Source organism: Chaetomium globosum, genomic scaffold, assembly GCF_000143365.1.
Source record: "Chaetomium globosum CBS 148.51 scaffold_7 genomic scaffold, whole genome shotgun sequence".
In the NCBI taxonomy this organism is placed as follows: domain Eukaryota; kingdom Fungi; phylum Ascomycota; class Sordariomycetes; order Sordariales; family Chaetomiaceae; genus Chaetomium; species Chaetomium globosum.
Genome location: NT_165982.1, coordinates 2,759,356 through 2,781,594, shown reverse-complemented (window position 1 = coordinate 2,781,594; position 22,239 = coordinate 2,759,356). Strand labels below are relative to the sequence as shown.

Genomic DNA, 22,239 nt, shown 5'->3' with positions numbered 1-22,239 from the left:
CCTCGTTCCTTCCCCACCACTCAGAAGCTAGAGCCCTCGTTCATAAACAACACTTGCGCACAAGACTACCACATACGACCATATCCACGAGAAAATACGGGATCCCGTCCGCTCTCCCCTAGTCAAACTCGTGAGAGCCAAACTAGTACTCAGGTCGGTGACGACTGGGGAATCCTTGGTGTTGTATGTATTTTTGTTTTTTTTGATGCGTTGGAGCACGCACCAGAATCTACCTTTATAAACGCTATTCACGTACCTAACCACCACATACGACCATATCCACGAGAAAGTACGGGATCCCGTCCGCTCTCCCCTAGTCAAACTCGTGAGAGCCAAACTAGTACTCAGGTCGGTGACGACTGGGGAATCCTTGGTGTTGTATGTATTTTTGCTGCTGCGTGGGAGCACCGGTAGGTCGATCGGCTTTGTCACTCAGCGGTTCCTTGTATCCATGCCACAAGCCATACTTTTTACACCTTCACTGCCACGAGATGGCGCCGTATTACGAGCCCACTACTAACGAGGAGCGGTCATGCTCGCGCAATCAACTTGAAGCTTTTTTGACTCCCAACTCCATCCAAAGCGGAACACACACTTGAGATCTAGACACCAAAACCCAATCGAAAGAAACAACGGCCAACACAGACAGCTTTTCTCTACCTGTGCACTTATCACCCTCCCCCCCTCGTCACCCTTCCCCTAAAAACAAGGAGACCTGCCCCTTTCTATGGTCCCTTCTCTTCGCATCCTCTCTAGAAATGCCCAACCCCTCCCGAATCTACCTCCTCACTCATCACCAAGCTCGGCACAAACCGCAACGTATTCGTGCCCGCCGTAATGACCAACAACCCCCTCTCCCTCGCAGCCCTCACAATCGCCGCCGGGTCCTCACTCAACTGCACGCCCAGAATCAGCCCCTTCCCCCTCACCTCCTCCACCAGCCCGGGGAACCTCGCCCTCAACCTCTCAAACCCCTCTCTAAACACCTCCCCCTTCCTCACCACCCCCTCCTGCAACCCCCCCTCCGCCAACCGCTCCACAATCCTTACCGCCACCCGACACGCCAACGGATTCCCCCCAAACGTCGTCCCATGATCCCCAACTTTAATCCGCTCCGCCACCCACCCATTCACCAGCGTGGCCCCAATCGGGAACCCATTCCCCAGCGCCTTGGCCGTGGTGACCACATCCGGGTGCGCCTCCTTCGGCAGGTGCGCATGCGCCCACAGCCGCCCCGTGCGCGACAGGCCGCACTGGATCTCGTCGTAGATGAGCACGGCGCCGACCTCGCGGCAGCGGCGCGCGAGCGCGGTGAGGAAGGCGTCCGAGGCGACCTGCACGCCGCCCTCGCCTTGGATGGGCTCGACGAGCACGGCGCAGGTGTGCGGGGTGACGAGGGTGGGGAGGGAGGCGGTGTCGTTGAGGGTGCCGACGCGGCAGCCGGGGATAAGGGGGGCGAAGGGCGCTTGGTATTTCGGGTTGGGGGTCGCGGAGAGCGAGCCCATGGTGCGGCCGTGGAAGGCGTTAAGGAAGGAGACGATTTCGTGTTTGGGGTTGGTGGTGCTGCCGTCGGTGGCTTTGGCGGCTTTGCGCGCGAATTTGATGGCCGCTTCGTTGGCTTCGCTGCCGGAGTTGCAGATGAATGCGGCGGTGGCGTCGTGCATGCCGCCGGAGGCGAGGGTTTTCTGGATGAGGAGTTTGGAAAGCGTGCCGGTCCAGGGGTTGTAGTAGAGGTTGGAGGCGTGCATGAGGGTTTTGGCCTGAGTGGGGGGTTAGTGGCTGCTAAGGTATACTGGGGAAAAGCGGGAGGTGAATTACCTGCTGCGCAATCAGAGTAGCGATCTCGGGATCGCAGTGGCCGAGCGAGTTGACGGCAATGCCGGCGGTGAAGTCGAGGTACTTCTTGTTTTCGATGTCCCAGAGATAGGAGCCCTCGCCCTTGACGAAAACGGGCGGCGGGCGGGCGTAGGTGGCCACCATGTAGGGTGCGTGCTCGCGGACGAGGGCGGCGCTGGCCGAGTCCTCTGCCGGATCGGGGTGGGACAGGGCGGCGTCCCTCTTGATCTGGGCGGCCGTCACAGACGAGGCGCTCGAGGTCGGCACGGTGGTGGCCTGGGAGTAGAATCGGGCTGCCGCAGGGCGGGCAGCGACGACGAGCCGCAGGGATGTGCGAAAGGCCATTATTAAAGAATTATGAGACGAGAAAAGTGAGAGGTAATGAAGCGGTGGTAGGTAGTGAGAGTGGTTGGGTTCAGGTGAAGGCGAGGAAAGAAATGGACTCGATCGAGGGTCGAGGGAAGAGGTCAGATTCCGGTGAGATGACCGAGAATCAATTGGAGTGACGAAGTCTCCCCGAAAGTAGACGACTTATATCCCTTCAATGGCGACGACTTAGCTTGTTAGTCACAGCATTGGTGTCAACAAGAGTCATGCTTCATTTCACTCAAAAACCTCAAAGCGATGTCGGGAGCTGGGATTTGACCCACACCACCAGGAATTATGTTATCGATAAGGGGCTTGGCGCGATGTAGTGGTCTATCAAGGTTCTCGGAACTCAGAACAGAGAGAGCAACGAAGGAGAACGAAACTGTCAATTGTCAAGCCGGTCAACTTCTCTTTGGCAACGGCCTCTTAGAGCTATCTAGCAGGCATTAGCAGATGTCCATTGGCCACATTCAGCCACCACACGGAACAGAGACGCCACAAAAAGTCAATTCGTTTCTAGCATCATCATATCATCTATGACTCAAACTATTCACGAAATGCAGCGAGAAATTTCCCTATCAGCTCCAACCAAATCAAAGCATCGCTATCAGTCGCACGTCATGGAGGTATATGATTCGTATGGTTAATAGCCCCTGGGCCCCGGACAACCCCGCCCTCCTCTTAACAGATGGCGTGAGTCTTCCCGGTCTTCCCCTGGATCGAGTGTTTCTCCTTCTGTAATCACACAGTCAGCAACACGGCGCTTGTCATATCACAGAATAACTATGAAAGAAAAAAATGGGACATACCCGGTACTTGGGGTGGTTATGCGGCGCCTTGCCGCTCGCCGTGTGGTGCTTATGGATAAAGTCCTGCTGCTTCTTGATGCTCTCGCGGTCCATCTCCTCGAGCAGCTGCTGGCTGAGCTTAATATCAGCAATCAGGGCGTCGCACCGGTTCTTGGTGAAGTCCTCGCGGACCACCACGCGCAACATCTTGAGGTTCTCGGTGTGGGGCGCCATCGTGTAAGCCGGGACAACCCAGCCCCGCGATCGCAACGCGTGGCCGAGAGAAAACTCGTCATAGTTGCGGCCCTCTTGTGGCGGCAGCCGGAAGGCGACCAGAGGCAGGCCCTCGCCCGACTTTTTGGACATGATGACGAAACCGAGCGCCTCAAGCGAGTCGGACAGGTAGTTGGCCGTGCGCGTCAGGTTGCTCATGATGGCGCGGTAGCCGTGCTTCCCGAGCCGGATGAGCTGGTAGTACTGGCCGATGACTTGGCTAGCCCCCTTGCTGAAGTTCAGCGTGAACGACGCCTGGTCGGCACCCAGGTAGTTGATGTTGAATACGAGCTCCTGTGGGAGGAACTCGGCGCTACGCCAGACGACCCAGCCCACACCGGGGTAGACCAAACCGTACTACGGGGGCTGTCAATATACGCATAGTTAGTGTTTTTGAGGAGCGAAGGTTTACCTTGTGCCCGGACACATTGATCGAGACGACATGGTTCAGCCTGAAATCCCACTCGAGATCGGGCACAACAAACGGCGCCACAAACCCACCACTGGCCGCGTCAACGTGAATGGGCGTGTCGAGTCCCCTCTCGTTCAACAGGTCGTTGACCGCCTTGACGTCCTCATACTCGCCCGTGTAGGTGGTGCCCAGGATGCAGCAGATACCAATGGTGTTCTCGTCGACCAGGTTAACCGTCTCCTCGGGGTCAATGACGTAGCGGTCCGCGGTGCAGTAGACGAGCTTCTCCTCGATCTCAAAGTAGCGCGTCGCCTTCTCCCAGCAGACCTGCACGGCCGACGACATGACGATGTTGGGCCGGTCGGTCGGCTTGCCCTCGGCCACCCGCTTGTTCTTCCAGCGCTTCTTCATGGCCAGCACGCCCAACATGATCGCTTCGGAGCTGCCGACGCAGGACGTGCCAACGGCTCCGGCATCGCTAGAGCCGACCGGGGCGTTGAACAGGCGGCCGATCATGGAAACACAGCGGTTCTGGATGTCGGCCGACTGGGGGTACTCCTCATAATCGATGAAGTTTTTGGAAAAGGACTCGGCCATGAGCTTTTCGGCTTCATCTTCCTGGGAGTTGTCAGAACACAAAGCCAATTTCTTTTCTACCAACCGATTGGATGCCTACCATGAATGTCGTGACAAACGAAGCCAGGCTGGTCTGGGGTGAGCCTCGTCCTGGCCAAATTGTGTGATTTAAGGACTCACTTCAACATAGGGTTGCCGTCCAGGCTCAGGTCGTCCTTGATCATGCGGTAGGCGACCTCCCTAGGCATTTCATGCTCGGGCATCTCGTGCCGGGGCAGATCCTGGGCGGCAAACCGCGAGCCGTAGACGCTCGTGGTGAAGCTGTCGTCGTCATTGGCCAGTTGGAGGTGGACTTTTTTGATGCCGTCGACAATCTTGTTCACGTCGTCCTTGGGCTTGATGGTTTGAAGGTGCACCATGCTTGCGATTGAGAGGGAATGATGCTGTGTGCAGATAGGAGAATGTATCAATGCCACAAGCAGCAAGGCTGTTGAGATATCGGGAGTCAACAGGTGGTTTTGTAAGTGGCAACGTACGTGTAAACTTCTTTTTTGTTCAACTTTGTCAGTCAAAGGGGGATGCAAGCGAGGCACATGGGAAGTTTGGGCGCTGGATATCTCCCGATCGGGGAGGTGGGGTTCAGTAGATGGAAATCGGCAAGGCACTGACCGGTCTGATGGAGTTACTCGATGAACCAGAGGGGTTTATCTTAGCAGCAACTTTCGAATTCAAGATTCAAAGTAAGAGAACGAAGCTTATGAGAGTGAAAGGAACTATGGGACGAAAGAGGCCGCCCCGCGTCACAGGCCGGAGAGGTACGCAAAAGAGGGGTCAAGCTCCAGTTGGCAGGTGCAGCACAAAGCAGCTGCTTCCCGCCGGGCAATGTGCTCCTCAATGGGCTGTTTCATTGGGCAGCTGTGATGCACTCACTCATCCTCCCCTCCTCTTCTGCCCGGTTTCTTCCCAGGTTTCTTCCCATTGGCAAACCCTGTCAGAGACAACCTTAGTCAGGTCGATGCATCCAGTCCCTGGAAGGTGCCGGGCTCTCGGGGTGGATGCGAGGGCGAGGAGGGGTGGAGAGCAACCTAACCGGGGCTCGTTGTGGCACTCTTCCGGCACTGCTCCCACAAAGCTTGTTTTATGCAGTCTTGTCGATCGGGCTTGGCGAATCAGGAGATGGAATTGACATCACACTTGTCTTGATGCAGCGCTGTCTAACTGTTTTCTCCATCTTGCTTCCACGCGACATAACAGGGAACCAGGCATTGAGTGGATCTCTTGTGCGGAGGTTTTATCTGCAACATGTCATCACCCAAAACCCACCTCAACGACTCAATTCGGGCCATTAACGACAACACCCCGCTAGGGTACTCAGCGGGCGAGAGACCGCTACCTTCCCAACAGCCAAAACACACCCTAGCGAGCATAAGTATACGCCGCGGGGGACCAGTCTGCCGGCATCCGCACGTCACCCCTGACCACACCAAGCCCCAGTTCCTACACTCTCTAGAGTAGCCACTACCCTACTAGCTCCCCGCCGTTCGCTGCCCCAACGGGTGGTAGATGACCGCTACTGCCTAGTCAATTCCCGCGTCCCGGACCTGACGCTCGCAAAGGCCTGGCCGGCTATAGGCGAGGAGGTGCGGCGGCGCTATGTCCAACGGGTGGCTGGGATAGGCGAGAAGATGGCAGGGTGGAAATCTAAAGCCGCTCGCGGCGTGGACGGGGGCAGGTGATGGAGTTGTATCTGGCCACCGATGACAAGGGTCTCGAGCCGGAGGTGCTGCGCCGGATTTGCCTTGGTATGGTCGTGGATGTCTCGAAGCTGGTGTTTCACCACTGTGATATCTATCGGCTTTGGCAATATCCTGGCCGGGCCTGCCACTCGTGGGATGGGTGTTGTTGACTAGGAGGTTATCGATGGTTTTCAATAACAGTCATCGACTGTACAGGCCACCCATTGGGCTGGACCCTTGGAGAGAAGTACCGCGGCCCCGACCATCGGTTGTATCCCCTCGTCTAGTCAGCCCCGTAGCACACACATGTCTCACCCACACACAACGAGCAACGAGCTAACCCCATACTAACTAGTATTCGTTTCGTTCCCCCAACTCACACAACCCCCCCCCCCTCCCCCTTCTCTTTTTCCCCTCAGTGCTCACAATAACAGGTACAAACACACCACCCCAACCAACAATCCGACTTCCAAATATGATCCACCACCTTCTTGCACGAGTACCCCTTCTTCTTGGCCTCCTTCTTGCAGGTATTAAGGCACCGGCCGCCCCAGTTGGTCTTGCACCCGCCGGACGCGTTCCACTTCTGCGACTTGGCCCGCGCGGCAAGACCGCTATCGTTGGCGTTGTCGTCAACCGAGAAGAAGAATGGGGTGGTGGTGGTGGTGGTGGTGGTGGTGGTGGTATCGTCAGAGGGCGGCGTGTCCGTGTTGCGCTGCTGCAGCGCGGCGGCTGGCTGGTCTGGGGCCGGGATGGCGGTTGTGGTGGTGGTGGCGAGGGTGAGGAGGAGGATGAGTGGGGTGGGCTTCATTTTTGGCGGGCTTGGGATTTATGTGGTTCTGTGGGTGTGGTGTGGTGTAAAAGTGAGGCTGTGAGGTGGGTGACTGGTTGGTTGCTGCGATGTGTGTACTGACTGACAACGTGTGGAGCGCTTGGTGTGAGGAAGGCGCCCCTTTATAGACCGTTGTTGTCAGTGAATGGCGATGGTGCCCGGTAGCATGACGATCCGTCTTGCTTCTCGGAGCCGTTGTGAACTGCCTTAAGGCTCCCAACGGCGAGGATGTTGACCCGATCGTGAGCAGGAATCACCGTCGCGCGGGCGGCTATCCATCAAGAGATTCGCCGGCTCGTTGGGTAAGGCGGTCGGCGGTGAGCAAAACAGGCATGTGACACCAACGACAGGCAGGCTGAGCTGGTCTAATGGAGTGGAGAGACAATATATTCGTTCCTGAGGGGTGCCTTGAGTTAATATTTGGGCTCTTAGATGGCTTACGGTTGCAACGGAGGATGTCTTCATGGGTGGGTAAGAATGCATGTCACTTTGGTGTGCTCGATTAACTGGCATCCAACTGATGTTTGTTTACCACTTTCACACCATCATCAGTCTTGGCTGGTGTTTTTCGTCTCTGGAATAAGATTGAAAAAGGCAGCGAGGGCGGGCGAATGAGGCAATGGTTCAAACGGAGGGGCCCAACTGCCCAATCAACGAAGCGGCAAGTGGATGTGCATGTTGGAGATGGTGGGGATGGCAGTTTGTTTCTCGGGGCCTATCGAGCGGGGAACAACCTAGCGTTTCTCTCCCGTGCAAAGTACGCTGTGGACGCTCTCCGGCGCCAAAAGTTCGACGTCAAACACCTCCGAGGTATTCATTCAAGGTGCTATCAATGCGTCTCGGGCGACGATGGCGTTTTCTCGGGAAAACCAGGCGCCGTTGACATACGACGAAATGGGAAAAGGTATACTACGATTCCTTCTCTCTGCTCTCTCTTTCGTTTGTATTCTCACAGACTTGTGAATTCTCATCTAATGTATTTGTATTTCATTTGAACCGGGACATGCCTGCTTGGTTTAGCATCTGTAACCCTACCCCCCACACTTTGTTTGTGAATATAAGTCCACCAAACTAACCAACCCACCCTCCCCAGCCCTCGCATCCCTCGACGACGAGATCGGGGCGAGCGACCTGCTCATGAGCGTGGCGCCGCTGCGACTCATCTCGGTGGGGGGGTCGCTGGCGGTGCGGGTGTGCCACAACCGGGAGGCGTCGTACGACATCGACTGCATCCTGGACCCCAACATCGCGGCGGCGACCGACTACCTGGTGGAGCTGCAGCGGGCCATCTCGGCGGTGGCCGAGCAGGGCGGCTACATCGAGGACTGGCTGAACCGCGAGGTCGAGCTGTTCGTGTCCAAGGACCGCCGCATGGACCTGTTCCTCGAGTCGGTCCAGCAGGGGATCACCATCTACGAGGGCGCCAACCTGGTCATCTACGCCGGCCGCCTGAGCTGGGCCCTCGAGCGCAAGGTGCGCCGCATCGCCCACGCCCGCGACCGCCGCGGCAACAAGGACGTCGACGTGTCCGACGCCGCCGCGCTCGTGCGCCTGATGAGGCGGGCCGGGGAGCCGCCCATCAGCTTCCGCTACATCCGGGAGCTCAACCTCAACGGGTTTGAGCTGCCGCCCACGGACGAGGCCATCCAGGAGGTCGCCGAGCTCTACGCGGAGAAGTACGGGGAGGTGGGCATTGCGGACATGATTTGGGATGCGGACACGGCCAAGTGGAAATACCAGGGTCTCCAGAACGACTGGGTGTGGTGCTGAGCTGGAATGCGGGGAAAGAGGGCGGAGATCATATCCTAGCTGGGAAAGCCGAGGGAGGGGGGGGGCGGCACAAAGCTGTCACCAAACAAGACAAATTTGACAAATTTTTCTGGTCGCGCGTTGGCTGTCAAAGGTTCGTTCGGGGGGCCTATCAGACGGTGTAGAACCACCCGGTGGCCATGTAAACGTTGCGGCGGTGGAGGGGGCTGTCGAAATACACGTCTTCCTCAGGGTGAATAACGAGCTTCTCCTGCAGGGGGGGCACCTTGGCCGTCCACGACGGATGCGTCTCGGGCGTGAAGGGCAGCGCGTCCGCACTGCGGTGCACGATGGGTTGGTCGGTGCGGCGCAGGCCGAGCTCCAGGCGCCACGTAAAAGAGTCGACCAGCACGTCGGCCAGGGCCGCCATGACGGCGTACTGCTCCGGGTCGGCGCACTCGGGGTCCGGCAGGTTGGCGACGGCCCAGCGCGGCGACGACCGGCGCCAGAAATACTCGGTCTCGTACGTGATCATGTGTCCGTCGGCGGCGCAGAAGGCCTCGTAGAGGCGGTAGAAGGACCGCTGCGGCGTGTCGCGCGCGCGCCACAATGGCATGGAGCGGAGGTAGATCAGGTCGCGGACCCGGCAGCGGACGCCCTCGGGGTTGGCCATGATGGCCCTCGGGGGCGGCGGGAGCACGGCGCGGAAGTCCCAGGTCGGGAAGGGCCAGAGGAGACGCAGGACAAAGAGGTAGGGGTGGGGCTCGGGCGGGTGCTTGAGCGAGCGGGCATGGCGCAGGGCGTTACGCAGACCGAGCCCGGTCTGGGTCGGCAGGAAGCGACGGCGGAACTTGATCAGGAGCCACCGGTATTTCAGCGGCAGGTAGCGGAAGTTCCAGAAGTAGATGCATATCTCCTTCAGCCGTTGCCAGAGCATCGCTCGTGGCGGAGAGAGGGAGTTGGGCTAGTCGAACGGTCGAGCGGTCGAACCGTAACCCTCCTGTTGTCGAAGACCCGGGTAGTCTCTATCGGCGGTGGAGTTTTGGAGGATACTCTCCGGTCTCCGGTCTCTAGTTTCCGGTCTTCACTCTTCGCTCTTCCTTCTTCATAAAAATCGTGTTAGCACGCCACACATATCGATGCCCGAAAACAACATAATAAAAGAAATAAAACATCGAATAAAATAAAAATAAATATAAAAATAAAATAAGAATTCACCAACAATTATCACTGCAGGCGCATGTTATTTTTGAGCCAAAAGCAGGCCCGGTCTGCGGTCGCCGGGACCCGAAAGTAGAAAAAGTAGAAAGAAATAAAAAGCGTGTAATTCGTGTGGCCGGGTCTGGCGGTGAAGTCGGGGCAGTGATGCCAGATTTGTTGTCGAAACTGAGAAAAGAAAACCGATGAAAGACGAAGGCGGCAACGCGAAATGGAGCCTCTCGAGGACCCTTGACGAAGCAATCCTAGCCCGCCATGTGACTGGTCAACGGGGCGGTCCGCCAATGCGTTGTGGCCCCTGTGACGTCACTGTCGGGAAACGGAGCAGTCGACTTCGTACCGTCAGCGCTAAACGGTGCTGCAGACGCCCTTGTTACGGTACCCGATGTGCCGATGTTGCCGATTCAGGGACACGCAACGACCAAGACCAGCGAAAGGGATAGGTGACATCAAAGTAGGCAACCCAAGCTTCCAACTAGGAGAAGAGCAGCTACTACGCCCGAACTAGAAACCAAGTACAGTCACACAGAGACAACAGCCCCCCCCCCTCCTCTAGTCCGTCAGTGACACAAGAACCCCCCTCTAGTCAGTAAAGCAACGAAACACAAGACACCAGACCGTCGGACTACAACAACACACACGTCGTACAACGGAAAACCTAGTGCTCGCACCACACACACATCACATCACAAACACACAAACCGACTGGCTGAACAACACCCGCGAGTTGAAACTCTTGTCATGTATTGCAGCCGAGATGTCTCCCAGCCCAAGGGCTCAATGCATCCATTCCATCCATCGCCCACACCATCTGTCTATACATAACAGCCGCTGCCGCCACCGCCGTACAAGGCAGGCTCGGGGAATAAATAGCACAGCCCATAGTCCCATACCCCGACATGAAAAGAAAGGAGGAAAACCATAAAGCACGCAAGCTTTTCTCTCTGTTTTTTTTGCTCTCCCCGCCCCCCCCCCCCCCCCCCCAAAAAAAAAAAAAAAACCCCCCAAAAAAATCAAAAAGCCTCTCCCCTCCCGTTTCTTTCCCCACCCCCCCCCCCTACCCTGTTGTTGGTTGTCTCCCTAAAAAGTGAGTGACATGAAAAGAAAATAAAACAATATTAAGTCAGAAAGGGAAAGAGAAAAAAAAATTGTTGCCACCCCGGTGATCTGGGGGGTATATGGTATCAAAGCAATGGAACGCAGCCGCCGGTCCTTTTCCTGTCGCCGCAGGAAGAGATGAATGATGTGTACGCCTGTTGCGTAAATGTATGTGTCTGGGAACTGGGTTTGGTTGGAGGCGGCTGTCGGGGTTGGATGTAATGTAGCGGTGTGGTTACATACGGGTTGGTATTTGGATTTGGATCGTTGGAATCGTTGGCGGGGGGACCAAACGCGGACCAGGCGACTTCCTATGTCCCGACCGAAGAGTGACGGGCAACGGGATCGACCCGGCCATGACGGCAGCTGTATTTGACAGGCCGCTCGTGTGGATAATCGTCGTATCGTCGTGATATTCCCGGCCGTCGTTTCTCCCATCCGCGCCCCTCCTGGTTCAATTCCCAATCCCTCCCCCATGCCGTTTCCGGCACCCACCAACTCTCGCGAGCATCCACCAACATCCACCACCATCACCGAACCCACCAACTCCCAGCCCAACCCATCCCGTCCCGCCCCCATCACGCAAACCACCCCCCAAACAAATATCCTCTCAAATAATATTCGCAATACTAATCCTCTCCTCATTCTTACTCTTCCCACTCCCCGCAGCCGTCGGGCTCCCCGACATGGGCGACCCCCCTTGACCCAGTCTCGAACCCGGCCCCGGCCCCGACCCCGGCGCCACCATCGGCGGCAACGTCGCCATCTCCACCCGCGCGTCGTGCCCGCCCATCTCCATCTTGATCCCCCTCTCCTGCTGCTGTTGCTGGTGGTGGTGTTGATGTTGGTGCGCATGTTGGTGTGGGTGCTGGTGCTGGGGGTGTGGTGCCAAGACGGGCGGGAGAGGTGGCGGCGCGGGGGCGGAGGTGTTCCACGCTTGGTGCTGCTGTTGCGGGTGCGGTGGTTGCTGCTGTTGCGGGTGCGGTGGTTGCTGCTGTTGCGGGTGCGGTGGTTGCTGCTGTTGCGGGTGCGGTGGTTGCTGCTGTTGCGGGTGCGGTGGTTGCTGCTGATGGTGGTGCGGATGTAGATGTTGGTGGTGGTGATGCGGGGATTGGTGCTGATGTTGGTGAGGATGTGGGTGCTGTTGTTGGTGCTGGTGCTGGTGCTGCTGTGGTGGTTTCGTGTTCGGCGCCGCCGACGTCGGCGACGTGCCTGCGATCTCGCCGGTCGCAAACCTTCTCAAGGAGCTCTCCAGCCGCTCCCAGCCCTCCGCGCCCGGCCCCCAGTCCCACCTCTCCTCGCTCGTCAGACTGGATCGCGCCTCCGTGCCGGACAAGCCGGGTTTCCCAGACACCGTTACGGGCGCTGACACTTCGCGATCGCTGCTGCCCGTCCACACCCACGCCGTCTCCATCCCCGCCTGTAAGTCGGCACTGACGTATGCGAGCAGCTCCTCGTCGCGCAAGAGGGCCTCGTTGACCGCTGCGGGGGAAGGGCGCTGGGGTGGCGGCGGCGGGCCGTAGGGCGACGGAGGGTGGCTGGGTGAAGGAGCCTGCGAGAGGTACGCGACGATCTCGGCCCGGCGGGAGGCTAGCGCAGAGACGAAGAAGTCGAGGTACCGGCCGCAGGACACTGCAACATCGCGGTGGTTGTTGATGGCGGCCAGGGCACGGATACATGCGGATGCTTGTTCGAAGTAGCCCGTGAGGAGCAGGAAGAGGGTGCAGCGGAAGGTATGGGTGGTGAGGAGCGCGGTGGCGCCCTCGGCAATCGAGGCGATCGGTGTACGCGCGAGGAGGGCCGCGGTTTCGAGCGCCGTGTTCATACATTGCTCGGTGGCCGCCAAGCGGACGTCGGGTGGACATGACGGAAGGAGATTGTGCCGATGAAGGAGGAGCCGGGCGTGGAGGAGGTAGGTCAAGGGATTCAAAAAGGAGGGCATCAGAGATACAGTGCTCGTGTGCTGGCAGGCCGGCGGGAATGCGCGCCGGCACAAAATAAAATGCTGATCGAAGGTCGCGAGGCGGGTGGGTGCGATGACAGGCGAGGCGAGCGCCCTGTTCAGCGCCGTGTACGAACGCACAACGTTGACCACAGCGAGGAGCGAATGCGTGAGCCCTTCAGCACCATCCGGGAGCCTCTGGCCGCGGTCCGATAGGTGATGATCGTCGATGGCGGCTGGTAGAAGGACATCACAGTCCGAGTCGTCGATAAGCATGGGCCTCCCCATTTCGATTGCTAGGCTCCGGTCGAGGATATAGATCGTCCACCACGTCCTCCTGCGCATCTCGGCTTCGACAAAAGATGCCGTCCCCGGCTCGGTGTAGAGGCCCAAATCCTGGGCCACCCTGACCGCACGTCCCAGCCAGCTGCACGCCGCCGACTTCAGGTTCAGCTCGTTCAAGGCCATGGTGACCAGCACGAGCGCACGTGCGTTGTCCAGCTCATAATCATCGCTCCATGGGTCGATCAGTGTCCGTGTCGTCTCGAGCAGCTGGGTGGCCGAGTATGCGCGGTTCAAGTCGTTCTCTGCCATGAAAAGCCGGCCTACCGTCAAGACAGCGAAGAAGACAGACATGAAGGCCTGGGATGCGCGTAGCGGGTTCCCGGGCCGGTACAGGCCGTCAACCGTCTGCGTCAGCGTATTCCAGTGTAGGATAGGTGTCACGGAGTGCGTCGACGTGTAATAGGACCGCAGCAGCGCCTCGGTGGTTTGTCGTGGTGGCAAGAGCTGTTGGAAATCTCGCAGCTCGGGTGCCGCAGACTGTCGATAGGGGGCGGGCGGCTTCCATATCCCCCGCGAGTAGGTCCTCAGGTTCGACCTCGCCCTAGCAAGGTCCTGGACGCCCGTCGGCCTCTTCTTCCGCTTCGGTTGCTGGTTGATCTCCGGGAGCAGGAGCGGCAGCTGCTCGACGCCGTCTACATCCATATCAAATTGGCGGCCGTCGCGTTCCTGCAGCATGCGGCGGAGGCTGTGGTTCTCGCGCCGGATCCGTTCCATCTGCTTCTCGAGGTCCTGCACTTGCTTGATGGACGACATGCGGCGGTTGGTCTCCTTGGTGAACTGGCACTTGACGCCCCGGCTCGAACATTCGGAACAGCTGGTGGTCTCGGTTGCGTCGCACTTGACCTTCCTCTCACGACACGCGTCGCAGCTGGGATCCTTCCTCCGCTGCCGGTAAGCTCGCTTCTGTGCCTGGGAGGTGCTGCTGTTGGACGGTAGGTTGGCGTGATGCGCCCGAGGCGTCCCAGCTACCGACTCACCCGACGGCAGCGACTCCCGTTCCATCATGGATGAGCTAGACGTGAGGGGCGTGTAGGACTGGAAAGAGTTCGGGGGAAGCTGGTGGACCGAGGGGAGCGGTGGTGGGATACCTATGGCGTGAAGCGGCGCCTGGTTCGGTCTCGCGTTCGGGGTGGCGTTGCTCGCACCTGACCTCATCAGGCCGCCCATGTACTGTTCGGTCGGCTTGGGTGAAGAGGCTGAGGCGGCGAGGGACGAGTTGTAGGGCCGCACCGAGGGGTTGGGAGATCGAGGATACGGGTTGTGCGTCGCAGACGCCATGGTGTCGGCTTGCTTTAAGAGGCCCTGTTGCCAGGAGCCCGATTCGGAACCCGTCTCCGCAGACTCTTCCGATAGGATGGACGCTGGAGGGGTCGCCAGTCAAGAAAACATGCAGACGGGAAATATGTTTTGGGGGGTGGGTGGGGGAAGGGGGATGAAGGAGTTGAAGAGGCAACTTTAAAGGTGAGCCTGGCCTGCCCTGCTCCTCGCTTGTTTTTCTCTGGGCACCCTGGTTCTCTCAGTCCACACCACACACAAGCGTATAGTGTGGAATAAAAGTGCGGAGGGCCCCTTGTCAGGAGACAGAACCTTGAACCACAGAGCTCCACAAACTCCACGCTCATACACACAACCAACCCACAAAAAACAGAAGACGAGCTTTCGAAGCTACCATAAACGGACGCAAGGTCTCTTACTTGGCCGTTGCGGTTGGCGGCACCCCGCAAGTCCCTGCAAAGTTGAGTGTTTTCGGCGATGTGCAGCAGCCAGTGAGGGTGTCGGCGGTGTTGGCGGCAGCAGGAAGCAGCAGGAAGTAGCAGGAGCACTTGCAGCGTCTCAAAAAGTGGTGATGGTGAGTCTTGTTTGGAGCATACTCCAGTCGCGCTGTGTTCGAAAAGTCCCGGGGTAGTATTGTGCGGTGTTGCAACGCCGTGCAACCCCAATGCCGCTCTGATCCGCGACCCGTCTGCCCTCGTCCTTGTCCCGCAGTCTCAGAGGAGCAGCAGCAATATTTGTCGGCAGCTGAGCCGTTTGGTACCGGGACAGCCGCAATACAACCATGTGCTATAAGGCGGCTCTATTAGTAGCACCCGTGGGGAGCCGGCACGGGCCCCTCGAGGAGCATGCGGTTTGTGAGGTGTGTCCTTGGGCTGGGGCGCGTCGGCAAAACCGAGCGCGGCAGGCGTGTCTGCTGTGCGAAGCGGCTTCAAGGAGAGATGTTCAGGCAAGCGCGCTGGAACAGAACGGAGCTGGCTAAGGCGGGACAATAGTTACAGCCTAGTCGGCACACACGGAGCCTGCAGCCACCAGTCGGAAACGATCAAAAAGTTGGCGAGCGGGGGGGTGTGGTGGGAGGCAGAAGGATGGACGAGGCCACAGAGAGCCCGCGGCAACGCGGCGAGACTGGCGAGAGAGGAAAGGTGAGGTGCTGCGCGCTTACACCCGTCTCGTAGTGGCGGGAGAAACACGGGGACATGCAGCAGCAAATGGCGGGCACGGGTTGAGCGACGTGAACAGGAGCAAGCGAGCGCACTTGCCGTCGAGAAGCGTGGTTTGGAGCAGCGAGAAAGAGGGTAACAACCACGCGCCAGCCAGGAGGTCGAACGAGCCCTGCCAGTGCCTGTCACCGGTGGAGACAGTTGTGCCGCTAATCTCACCATCCATGCCCGTTGCGCGCTTCCATGTCCGAGGTGGTGACTGTACTGTGTAATAGAGTTACGAAATAACGTTGAAGATGAGTTACCGGTAATCGGTTTCTTACCGGCCTGGGGACAGCATGGCATGGGTTGAGCAGGGGTGGGTGGACAGGCCGGCAGCAGCAGCAGCGCAGCAGACTGTGTTTTGCATACAGTGCCCGAGAGCCACCAGCGTCCTCCATGCAACTGTGTACACTCGACACAAATCACCCGGCTGTGCCCGGGTCCCGCCCGCCTCAGCGCAGGGCTCGCGTGGGCGAGACGATGACGGTCCGGGCGGGGAATGTATCCCTGTCTCAGACTTGACTAGCTCACGGTGTTGATGCTCGTCTCTCCCAAAGCCTCCTGGCTTGAGACCTCGGCCGCAGAAGAGGGAAATGTGGCTTGAGTGAAAGGCCATTTGCCGCCCAGGTTCGGTCAGGCGCGCTTTCGAGCCGATATTGTGGATTCCGAGCCCTGGCGCAACGACCATGGGCCCCAGACCCCTGTGACAGGGACCCCGGTCGGCCAAGTTGACGATTCGGCTACGATGGCCGCACGTCACCATCATCAACCGTCTCCGAAATGCTGTCGTCCGACAAGGGAGGTCAAAGAGACAACCATGGAATCCAAGTGTAGCAAATCTCGCCTGCCACCCAGCCACTGTCAAGCTACTGCCTTTATTGTCGAGAGCCTTCGAAACCTCTCGTCGTTAATACTCTTTTATTTTCTGATGTACCGCTAGCAGCCGAGGGACACGAGATGGACGGCTTCCGCGGTAATGACTCCCCAACTCCCGTTTGACCGCGGGGCCAGGCACTCTCGCCCGCGACTCGCTCGCTAACTTGGACATCTAATTCGGTCCCGATGTTCCCGATCCTTGGCTGTCGTGTGGGAACTTCCCGATTGTGTGTGCTGACGAGGATTCGTCGCAGCTACGCGGCGGCGAAACGAGATCGCTCCGCGCTCCTCCTTTCCTGTTGGTGGGCGACGACCCAATAAGCGAGTTCGCTGGTCTCAACGACACCGAAGCTACCTGGTTAGTGCTTGAGTCTCCAGCTGCAAGGTTATCGCCGAGCCAATGGCCAGCAGCGAACGCTGTGTTCAGCAGCATCGTTGTGAGTGCCCTGCCAAGCCGGCGAGCCGGAAAGCGCGTGGAGAAAGTGACCAGGCTCGCCCAGCAACCGGAAGACGAGGCGTTTGTTGCTTTCCTGCGTGTCAGGAGATACCGTTACTCTGAACGAGCAAGTTTGCTGAATCTATGCGCTCACAGCAGCAGTCCAGACCACATCCCTTGCTGAAATCTTGCTTAGCCGGGACAGCATGCTGTGGAGGTAGGACTCGTTAGGTTGGTGGGTTCGGCGACATCGTCGACACGGCCAAGGCCGTGCTCTGCTGGTATGCCTATAGTGACATAACTACCTCTCCACTCCAGCGGGACGCCTCTTGCGTCGCGGTGCTGGCCGGAGACCGGGTTGGCAGCCGAAGTCCCTTGAGAAGCTTGAATCACTATTGGTTGAGATGGGTGGCGCCATCATTGCCGTGCTCGTGCCGGTACTGTGTCGTCGCCTCTCATTTGATGGCTTATGACAGGGTCGGTTAAGCTCCGAGGAAGGGATGACAGCTGAAACGGGACAGAAAGCAAAAAGCGGGATCGATGCGGGACTGTGGGGTGCCATCAAATGTCCCGTCACCATCCGGAGTCCGGCTCGTCAAAGGAAGACACCCAATTGATGGGATCTTTTGGGTGCAATCTGCACTGGGCGGGTGTGGCTCCGTGGGTGTGGGCAGAGTCGCATCCTTGACCAGCGAAACACCAGAACTCAAAAGTCAAACTCGGCCAACCGTATCCAACCGTCGCTTGTTGTTGTTTGTTGTCAGTCACAAGAGTCGACATTACGACTCTGTGAACTCGGATGGAGCCAATAGTTCTCGACCTCGGTGCATCCTGCAATGGTCCGACGCGGGTAGACTAATTCGCTGGGATGGTTGCAGTCTCTGCGACTGAGAAGTCGAAGGATCCATCCTCATCGGCTTTGCAAAACGAAGCATCAACGGTAATACGAATAATACCAATCAATCACGAGCTGCTCGAGTCAGTTAACGGGTCCCGAATGCCGAGATTTAGCAAGGAGTTGTGCCTTTTTTTTGCGGGGGTCATTTTTTTTGTTCATGGATGAGGGCGTTTCCCTCGGCTACCTTTCGTCCGGATTCAACAGAATCAAAGCCGAAGAGCGTGTGTTAAAAAAAAAAAAAAAAAAAAAAAAAAAAAAAAAAAAAAAAAAAATACACACAAAACCGTTGTTGGAGTTTTTGTTCGAATTCACGAATTGGTGCGCAGGGTGGAGACGAAGGACAGAACGTTTCCATCATGCAGCAGCTTGGCAAAGAAAATGGTTGGACCCTTGATCCATGCCAACCATGCGCCGGGGCCAGGCGCAGGACCAACCGGCACCCGACGGTCGACGCCATGGAAGCGGCCCAGTGGGGAGGTCGAATGTTCGTTCTCGGCAAGAGGTGTCAGGTTGTCACTGACCACTCTGTCGACCGTTTCAAGGTGATGATGCACGAACAATGACAGCATCATTAATTAATTTCGGGACCATCACCCGGGAGATCCCACATAACAATCGCTCTATCTTTGAATATTATTATTGTATATTTTGGTCGGGAAAGAAGTTATTCTACTAATTATAGAGCACACCACGAAATCTCGTGTACTGATTCCCTGGTTAGGTTCCGACTTCCTGGCTCAAGGTTCAACCCGGACAGTACATTGTAACCAGACATTTCAATGTGGTTGAATAACTGATTAACTTGCACTGTGCTCGGTAAGTCATCCGCTAAACTTCTTGGATAGCTCGTTCCATCCATGCTGGTCCATGCAAGTCGCAAGCTGAGCTCAACAGCGCCGGGGCGGCCCAGGCGCTTCAGGCCAAATTGATGTCTGCAGCAACGAGCGACGAAACGGCCAAAGAAGGGAGAAACGTCAGGCACAACTGTGAAGTTTTGCTCATCAAAGGAATTTTCAGAAGGTGTCATGCAAGAAACACCCATTTCAGCCTAGGCTGCCCCACCAAGCCAAATCCCCTGTACCGGGAAGGTGCAGCTTGCAGTGGGCGACACTCCCTGGTATAACTAACAAGACCTGCTTGTAAGGAAGATACTCTTCAAGCCTGGAAGATGCCGATGGGAAACTCTGCCGTTGCGACCCGATGAACCTGGAGATTTCTGAAAAGACACTGGCTGTCTGACCGTTGCAAGGGCCTGGGCCTTCTTGGCGCAGAGGAAAGAACCTCACATCTTTCGTTGGGTAGATCCACGCCACGAAAAAAGAACCACCTAACCCCAAGTGCAAACCGACGGCAACAAGACACCGATACCCGAATCATTCAAGGATGGCTGACTGTTGGGGTATTCACATACCGCACATACCGAGGTAAGTTGTGTCTCCCCCGCCGACGTATCCATGTACGTATGTACGTACCTTACCTTACATACACTACTTGTATCATGCCGACACCCCATCAACGATGCGGCTCCGATGCAGGACGCCGTCGCACGGAAATGACCTTGACCGAGCAGTGTCGGCGGTTATGCCTAATCCCTCTGCTGTGCAATCCACCAAGTGTTTCACGGCTTGGGCAGAAAGGCCATGATCTGCGGTCCACGCCGTTGGGGCCGAACCAACTCGCCGGCTTCAAATCACAGATGAGGCAGGGAACCGCGCTCCCCCACCATCTCCAGGGCAAATCCTGCCGAGGAAGAAGCCATGTCATGTGGTGGTTACACAGATGCTCTGAACTTTCCGAGAAGGGCACGCCAGGCGGATGATTCGAAACGACCTCCTCCGAGGCAGCTAAGATCCTCCCATGATCGGGCGAATGTTGCCCGGCGCAGATCGGCACCTTCAAACGACGGGCGTGAGACACGGCTCCAGAGATGTACAGAAGCAAGCAATCGGAGGAAGGAACCGCTGCAGCATCCCGAACCGAACCTGCCTCTAGGGCACTAGCCAAGAAAGGGGACCGAGCCGGGATGAACACGGAATAGGACGTAGGGTCTGACAGTCGGCAGAAGCCGTAACTAACCACAGCGAGTTTGGACCTCGAACCCAGGAAGACAAAGACAAACGGTTGTGCTGTACCGATTCACGAAGAGCCCGGCAGCCCTTAGGTTGTAACCGCTACAACAGCCCTACGAGTTCAACTTATGCGCGGTCCTTTGCTTTCTCCGATAACACATTGGGACTTCTCCCTTCTCGTGCAACACCCCGTGAGACACCCTCAACGGGCGTACCCAGAGGGCAGCGGCACGCAACTGGAGCGGCAATCAGCGCTTGTTGTGAAACGGCGCCGGCGGTTGGGAAAAGCGAGGCGGGCCGGGATTGGCGTTGAACGTCCGAAGTTACGGAACCGCGGCTCAGCGATTCGTCATAACAGAAACCACCCAGTTCTCCCCGCTCCCAGTGTCCTCTGCCGTTATCGCATCTCTGTACAGTACCCACCATGCATTGGCGGCAGGCAGAGCCTGCTGGCGACCGAGCCGTCGATATTATGCAGTGCAACCCCCGAGACGGTCGATGGAGCGGCAGACGGAGAAGCATGCCGAGCGATGGATCCCGAGATTATTTTCTGTTCACAACGGGCACTGTGCTTATCCTGTGGGTCTCGGATGCCCCCGATCAGGAGCGGGTCCCCGGCCCACGGGGAAGCGAGACACGGCTCCATGGCGGACTTGATCCCGTACAGTGCGTCGAAAGCCAAGTACGAATAATACCGCGTGTCTTTCTGCACTTCCTAGCCTGTCATTCTATTTCAGGGCGCGAAAAAAGAACCGAAAAGAGGAGAGAAAACAACAGTCGCCGAGGAAGGTCCTGGTTCACAGCTGACTCTCGTTGGAGTGGAGGCCGCAGCTTCAACATCGATGTTGGGCATCACCGTGCACCGCAAGATTTCTCACTAGGCGCCCATCGTGGCTGTAACTTGGGCGTCACATGCCTTTAACGTCAGTAAGACCGAGAAAAACGGACGTGAAAAAGGAAAGCCGGCGGCTTATTTCCTTAAAAGTTACTTCGTCCCTCCCTACCCAACAAGGAGAGGATGCCGTGAGGCCGTATTCGGCTCCTGGCAACGACTTTGATGGTTTGGTGGATGGAGCTCGCCGCTTGTTCGCCAAAACCCAAAACGGAGACGAAGGAATCTCCTGCCGGGACTCCACCCGTTACCAGAGTCAGTACCCTGTCGGGTGACTTCCGAAACTCTTGGTGCCGATCACAACGCTGTTCTTCTGGTTGGCCGCCGCCGTGGGAAAAAGAAGCAAATACAAGGCTGGTTCGAAGCTGGGTGGCTGGCCGGAGATCGCAGCCTGTTCCACGTGTGTTCGGAGAACGCCTTGTCGGTCGGCACTTTGCTCGTTCCCCTCGCCCGTTCGAGACAATGGATGTCGCAGACAAGCCGGCAGCCACGGAGCTAGCTAACCTAATGACTCGCCTCTGCAACAGGACATGGTCGAATTCCCAAGGACGCGGAGACGACAACCCAGCCGAGCCCAGTACCATGTTTTTCCGCTCGCCTTGATGCGCGCCCTCGCCAGTGGCTTGAGTGGGCAACAGCACAAGACCAAGCGAACAAAGAGGCGACGCCCCGGCCAATGATCGAGATGCAGGACCCGCGATCAGCAAGATCCGTGGATCCAAGATGGCCCCCGGCAACCCTGCCGTGTTCGCCGCCCAGGTGCAGATAAGCGCTAGCCCCCCTTCGGGAATCCCTTCGCCGCCGTCCTTCCGAACGAGAGCTAACCCATTGAAAAAACGCCTGATGTTAGCAGCAAAAGGGGGATGCCGCCCCTGGTTGACTGGCTAACTTTTCTCCGCGTCCACACCCATCCCCAGTCAGCTCTCCTGCGGCCGCTCCACGTCCCACATAGCGTCGTTCGACACTCGCCGCTCGGCCCGGCACCTACCGCCAGTAAGAGCAAGGGGTTGGTGACGATACGGAATTCTGTGCAGGTGTTCTGTATGGTATCTGTATTACCGTATTATACGGTATGGAAACCCCGGAGACGACTCCGGCCCTGCAGCCGGTTCCGTTTCCCCAGATTAGTGCCTGGGCGCGCTGTGGGATCTGTGCCGGGGGGTTTCTCGAAGCCCAAGCAGGGGCCAACAGCCGCCCGAGAAGAAAAACGAGGGTCATCCCGCCGACACGCGTGAAAGAGCGACCCTGCAATTTCGCTCATGGAAGGTTTTTCTTTTTCATCATGGGAACAATCTTCATTGGAGGGGTTCCCCAGGGATCATTGCTGCGTGCCCGCGGCGCTGCTCATTGTTCTGTGCAGCCTTCGAGACGGCGAAATACTACCCCGTACCTCGTAATATCACGTCCTCGCCGCCTC

The 22,239-nt window shown here is 57.7% G+C and overlaps 8 protein-coding genes across 8 annotated transcripts; 3 read left to right on the top strand and 5 right to left on the bottom strand.

The window, feature by feature from the left end:
- Positions 1-892: 892 nt before the first annotated feature.
- On the bottom strand, positions 893-2,181 carry CHGG_10457 (uncharacterized protein; the record flags this gene model as incomplete). Its single annotated transcript, XM_001228383.1, has 3 exons — positions 893-896; positions 1,126-1,760; positions 1,819-2,181. 3 exons carry the CDS (start codon positions 2,179-2,181, stop codon positions 893-895), a joined length of 1,002 nt encoding a protein of 333 aa, XP_001228384.1.
- A 705-nt stretch (positions 2,182-2,886) lies between these two features.
- CHGG_10456 (glutamate decarboxylase) lies at positions 2,887-4,673 on the bottom strand (the record flags this gene model as incomplete). The annotated part of the gene is made up of 5 exons (XM_001228382.1): positions 2,887-2,940; positions 3,015-3,623; positions 3,679-4,296; positions 4,355-4,382; positions 4,441-4,673. 5 exons carry the CDS (start codon positions 4,671-4,673, stop codon positions 2,887-2,889), a joined length of 1,542 nt encoding a protein of 513 aa, XP_001228383.1.
- A 1,158-nt stretch (positions 4,674-5,831) lies between these two features.
- On the bottom strand, positions 5,832-6,801 carry CHGG_10455 (uncharacterized protein; the record flags this gene model as incomplete). The annotated part of the gene is made up of 2 exons (XM_001228381.1): positions 5,832-6,160; positions 6,450-6,801. 2 exons carry the CDS (start codon positions 6,799-6,801, stop codon positions 5,832-5,834), a joined length of 681 nt encoding a protein of 226 aa, XP_001228382.1.
- Positions 6,802-7,959: 1,158 nt separating this feature from the next.
- On the top strand, positions 7,960-8,592 carry CHGG_10454 (uncharacterized protein; the record flags this gene model as incomplete). Its single annotated transcript, XM_001228380.1, has 1 exon — positions 7,960-8,592. The coding sequence occupies one exon, from the start codon at positions 7,960-7,962 to the stop codon at positions 8,590-8,592; it is 633 nt and encodes a 210-aa protein (XP_001228381.1).
- Positions 8,593-8,743: 151 nt separating this feature from the next.
- CHGG_10453 (uncharacterized protein) lies at positions 8,744-9,508 on the bottom strand (the record flags this gene model as incomplete). Its single annotated transcript, XM_001228379.1, has 1 exon — positions 8,744-9,508. One exon carries the CDS (start codon positions 9,506-9,508, stop codon positions 8,744-8,746), a length of 765 nt encoding a protein of 254 aa, XP_001228380.1.
- Positions 9,509-11,497: 1,989 nt separating this feature from the next.
- Positions 11,498-14,452, bottom strand: CHGG_10452 (uncharacterized protein; the record flags this gene model as incomplete). Its single annotated transcript, XM_001228378.1, has 1 exon — positions 11,498-14,452. The coding sequence occupies one exon, from the start codon at positions 14,450-14,452 to the stop codon at positions 11,498-11,500; it is 2,955 nt and encodes a 984-aa protein (XP_001228379.1).
- Positions 14,453-15,230: 778 nt separating this feature from the next.
- CHGG_10451 (uncharacterized protein) lies at positions 15,231-15,675 on the top strand (the record flags this gene model as incomplete). The annotated part of the gene is made up of 2 exons (XM_001228377.1): positions 15,231-15,308; positions 15,625-15,675. The coding sequence occupies 2 exons, from the start codon at positions 15,231-15,233 to the stop codon at positions 15,673-15,675; spliced, it is 129 nt and encodes a 42-aa protein (XP_001228378.1).
- A 4,679-nt stretch (positions 15,676-20,354) lies between these two features.
- CHGG_10450 (uncharacterized protein) lies at positions 20,355-21,591 on the top strand (the record flags this gene model as incomplete). The annotated part of the gene is made up of 3 exons (XM_001228376.1): positions 20,355-20,612; positions 20,888-21,077; positions 21,350-21,591. 3 exons carry the CDS (start codon positions 20,355-20,357, stop codon positions 21,589-21,591), a joined length of 690 nt encoding a protein of 229 aa, XP_001228377.1.
- Positions 21,592-22,239: the final 648 nt, after the last annotated feature.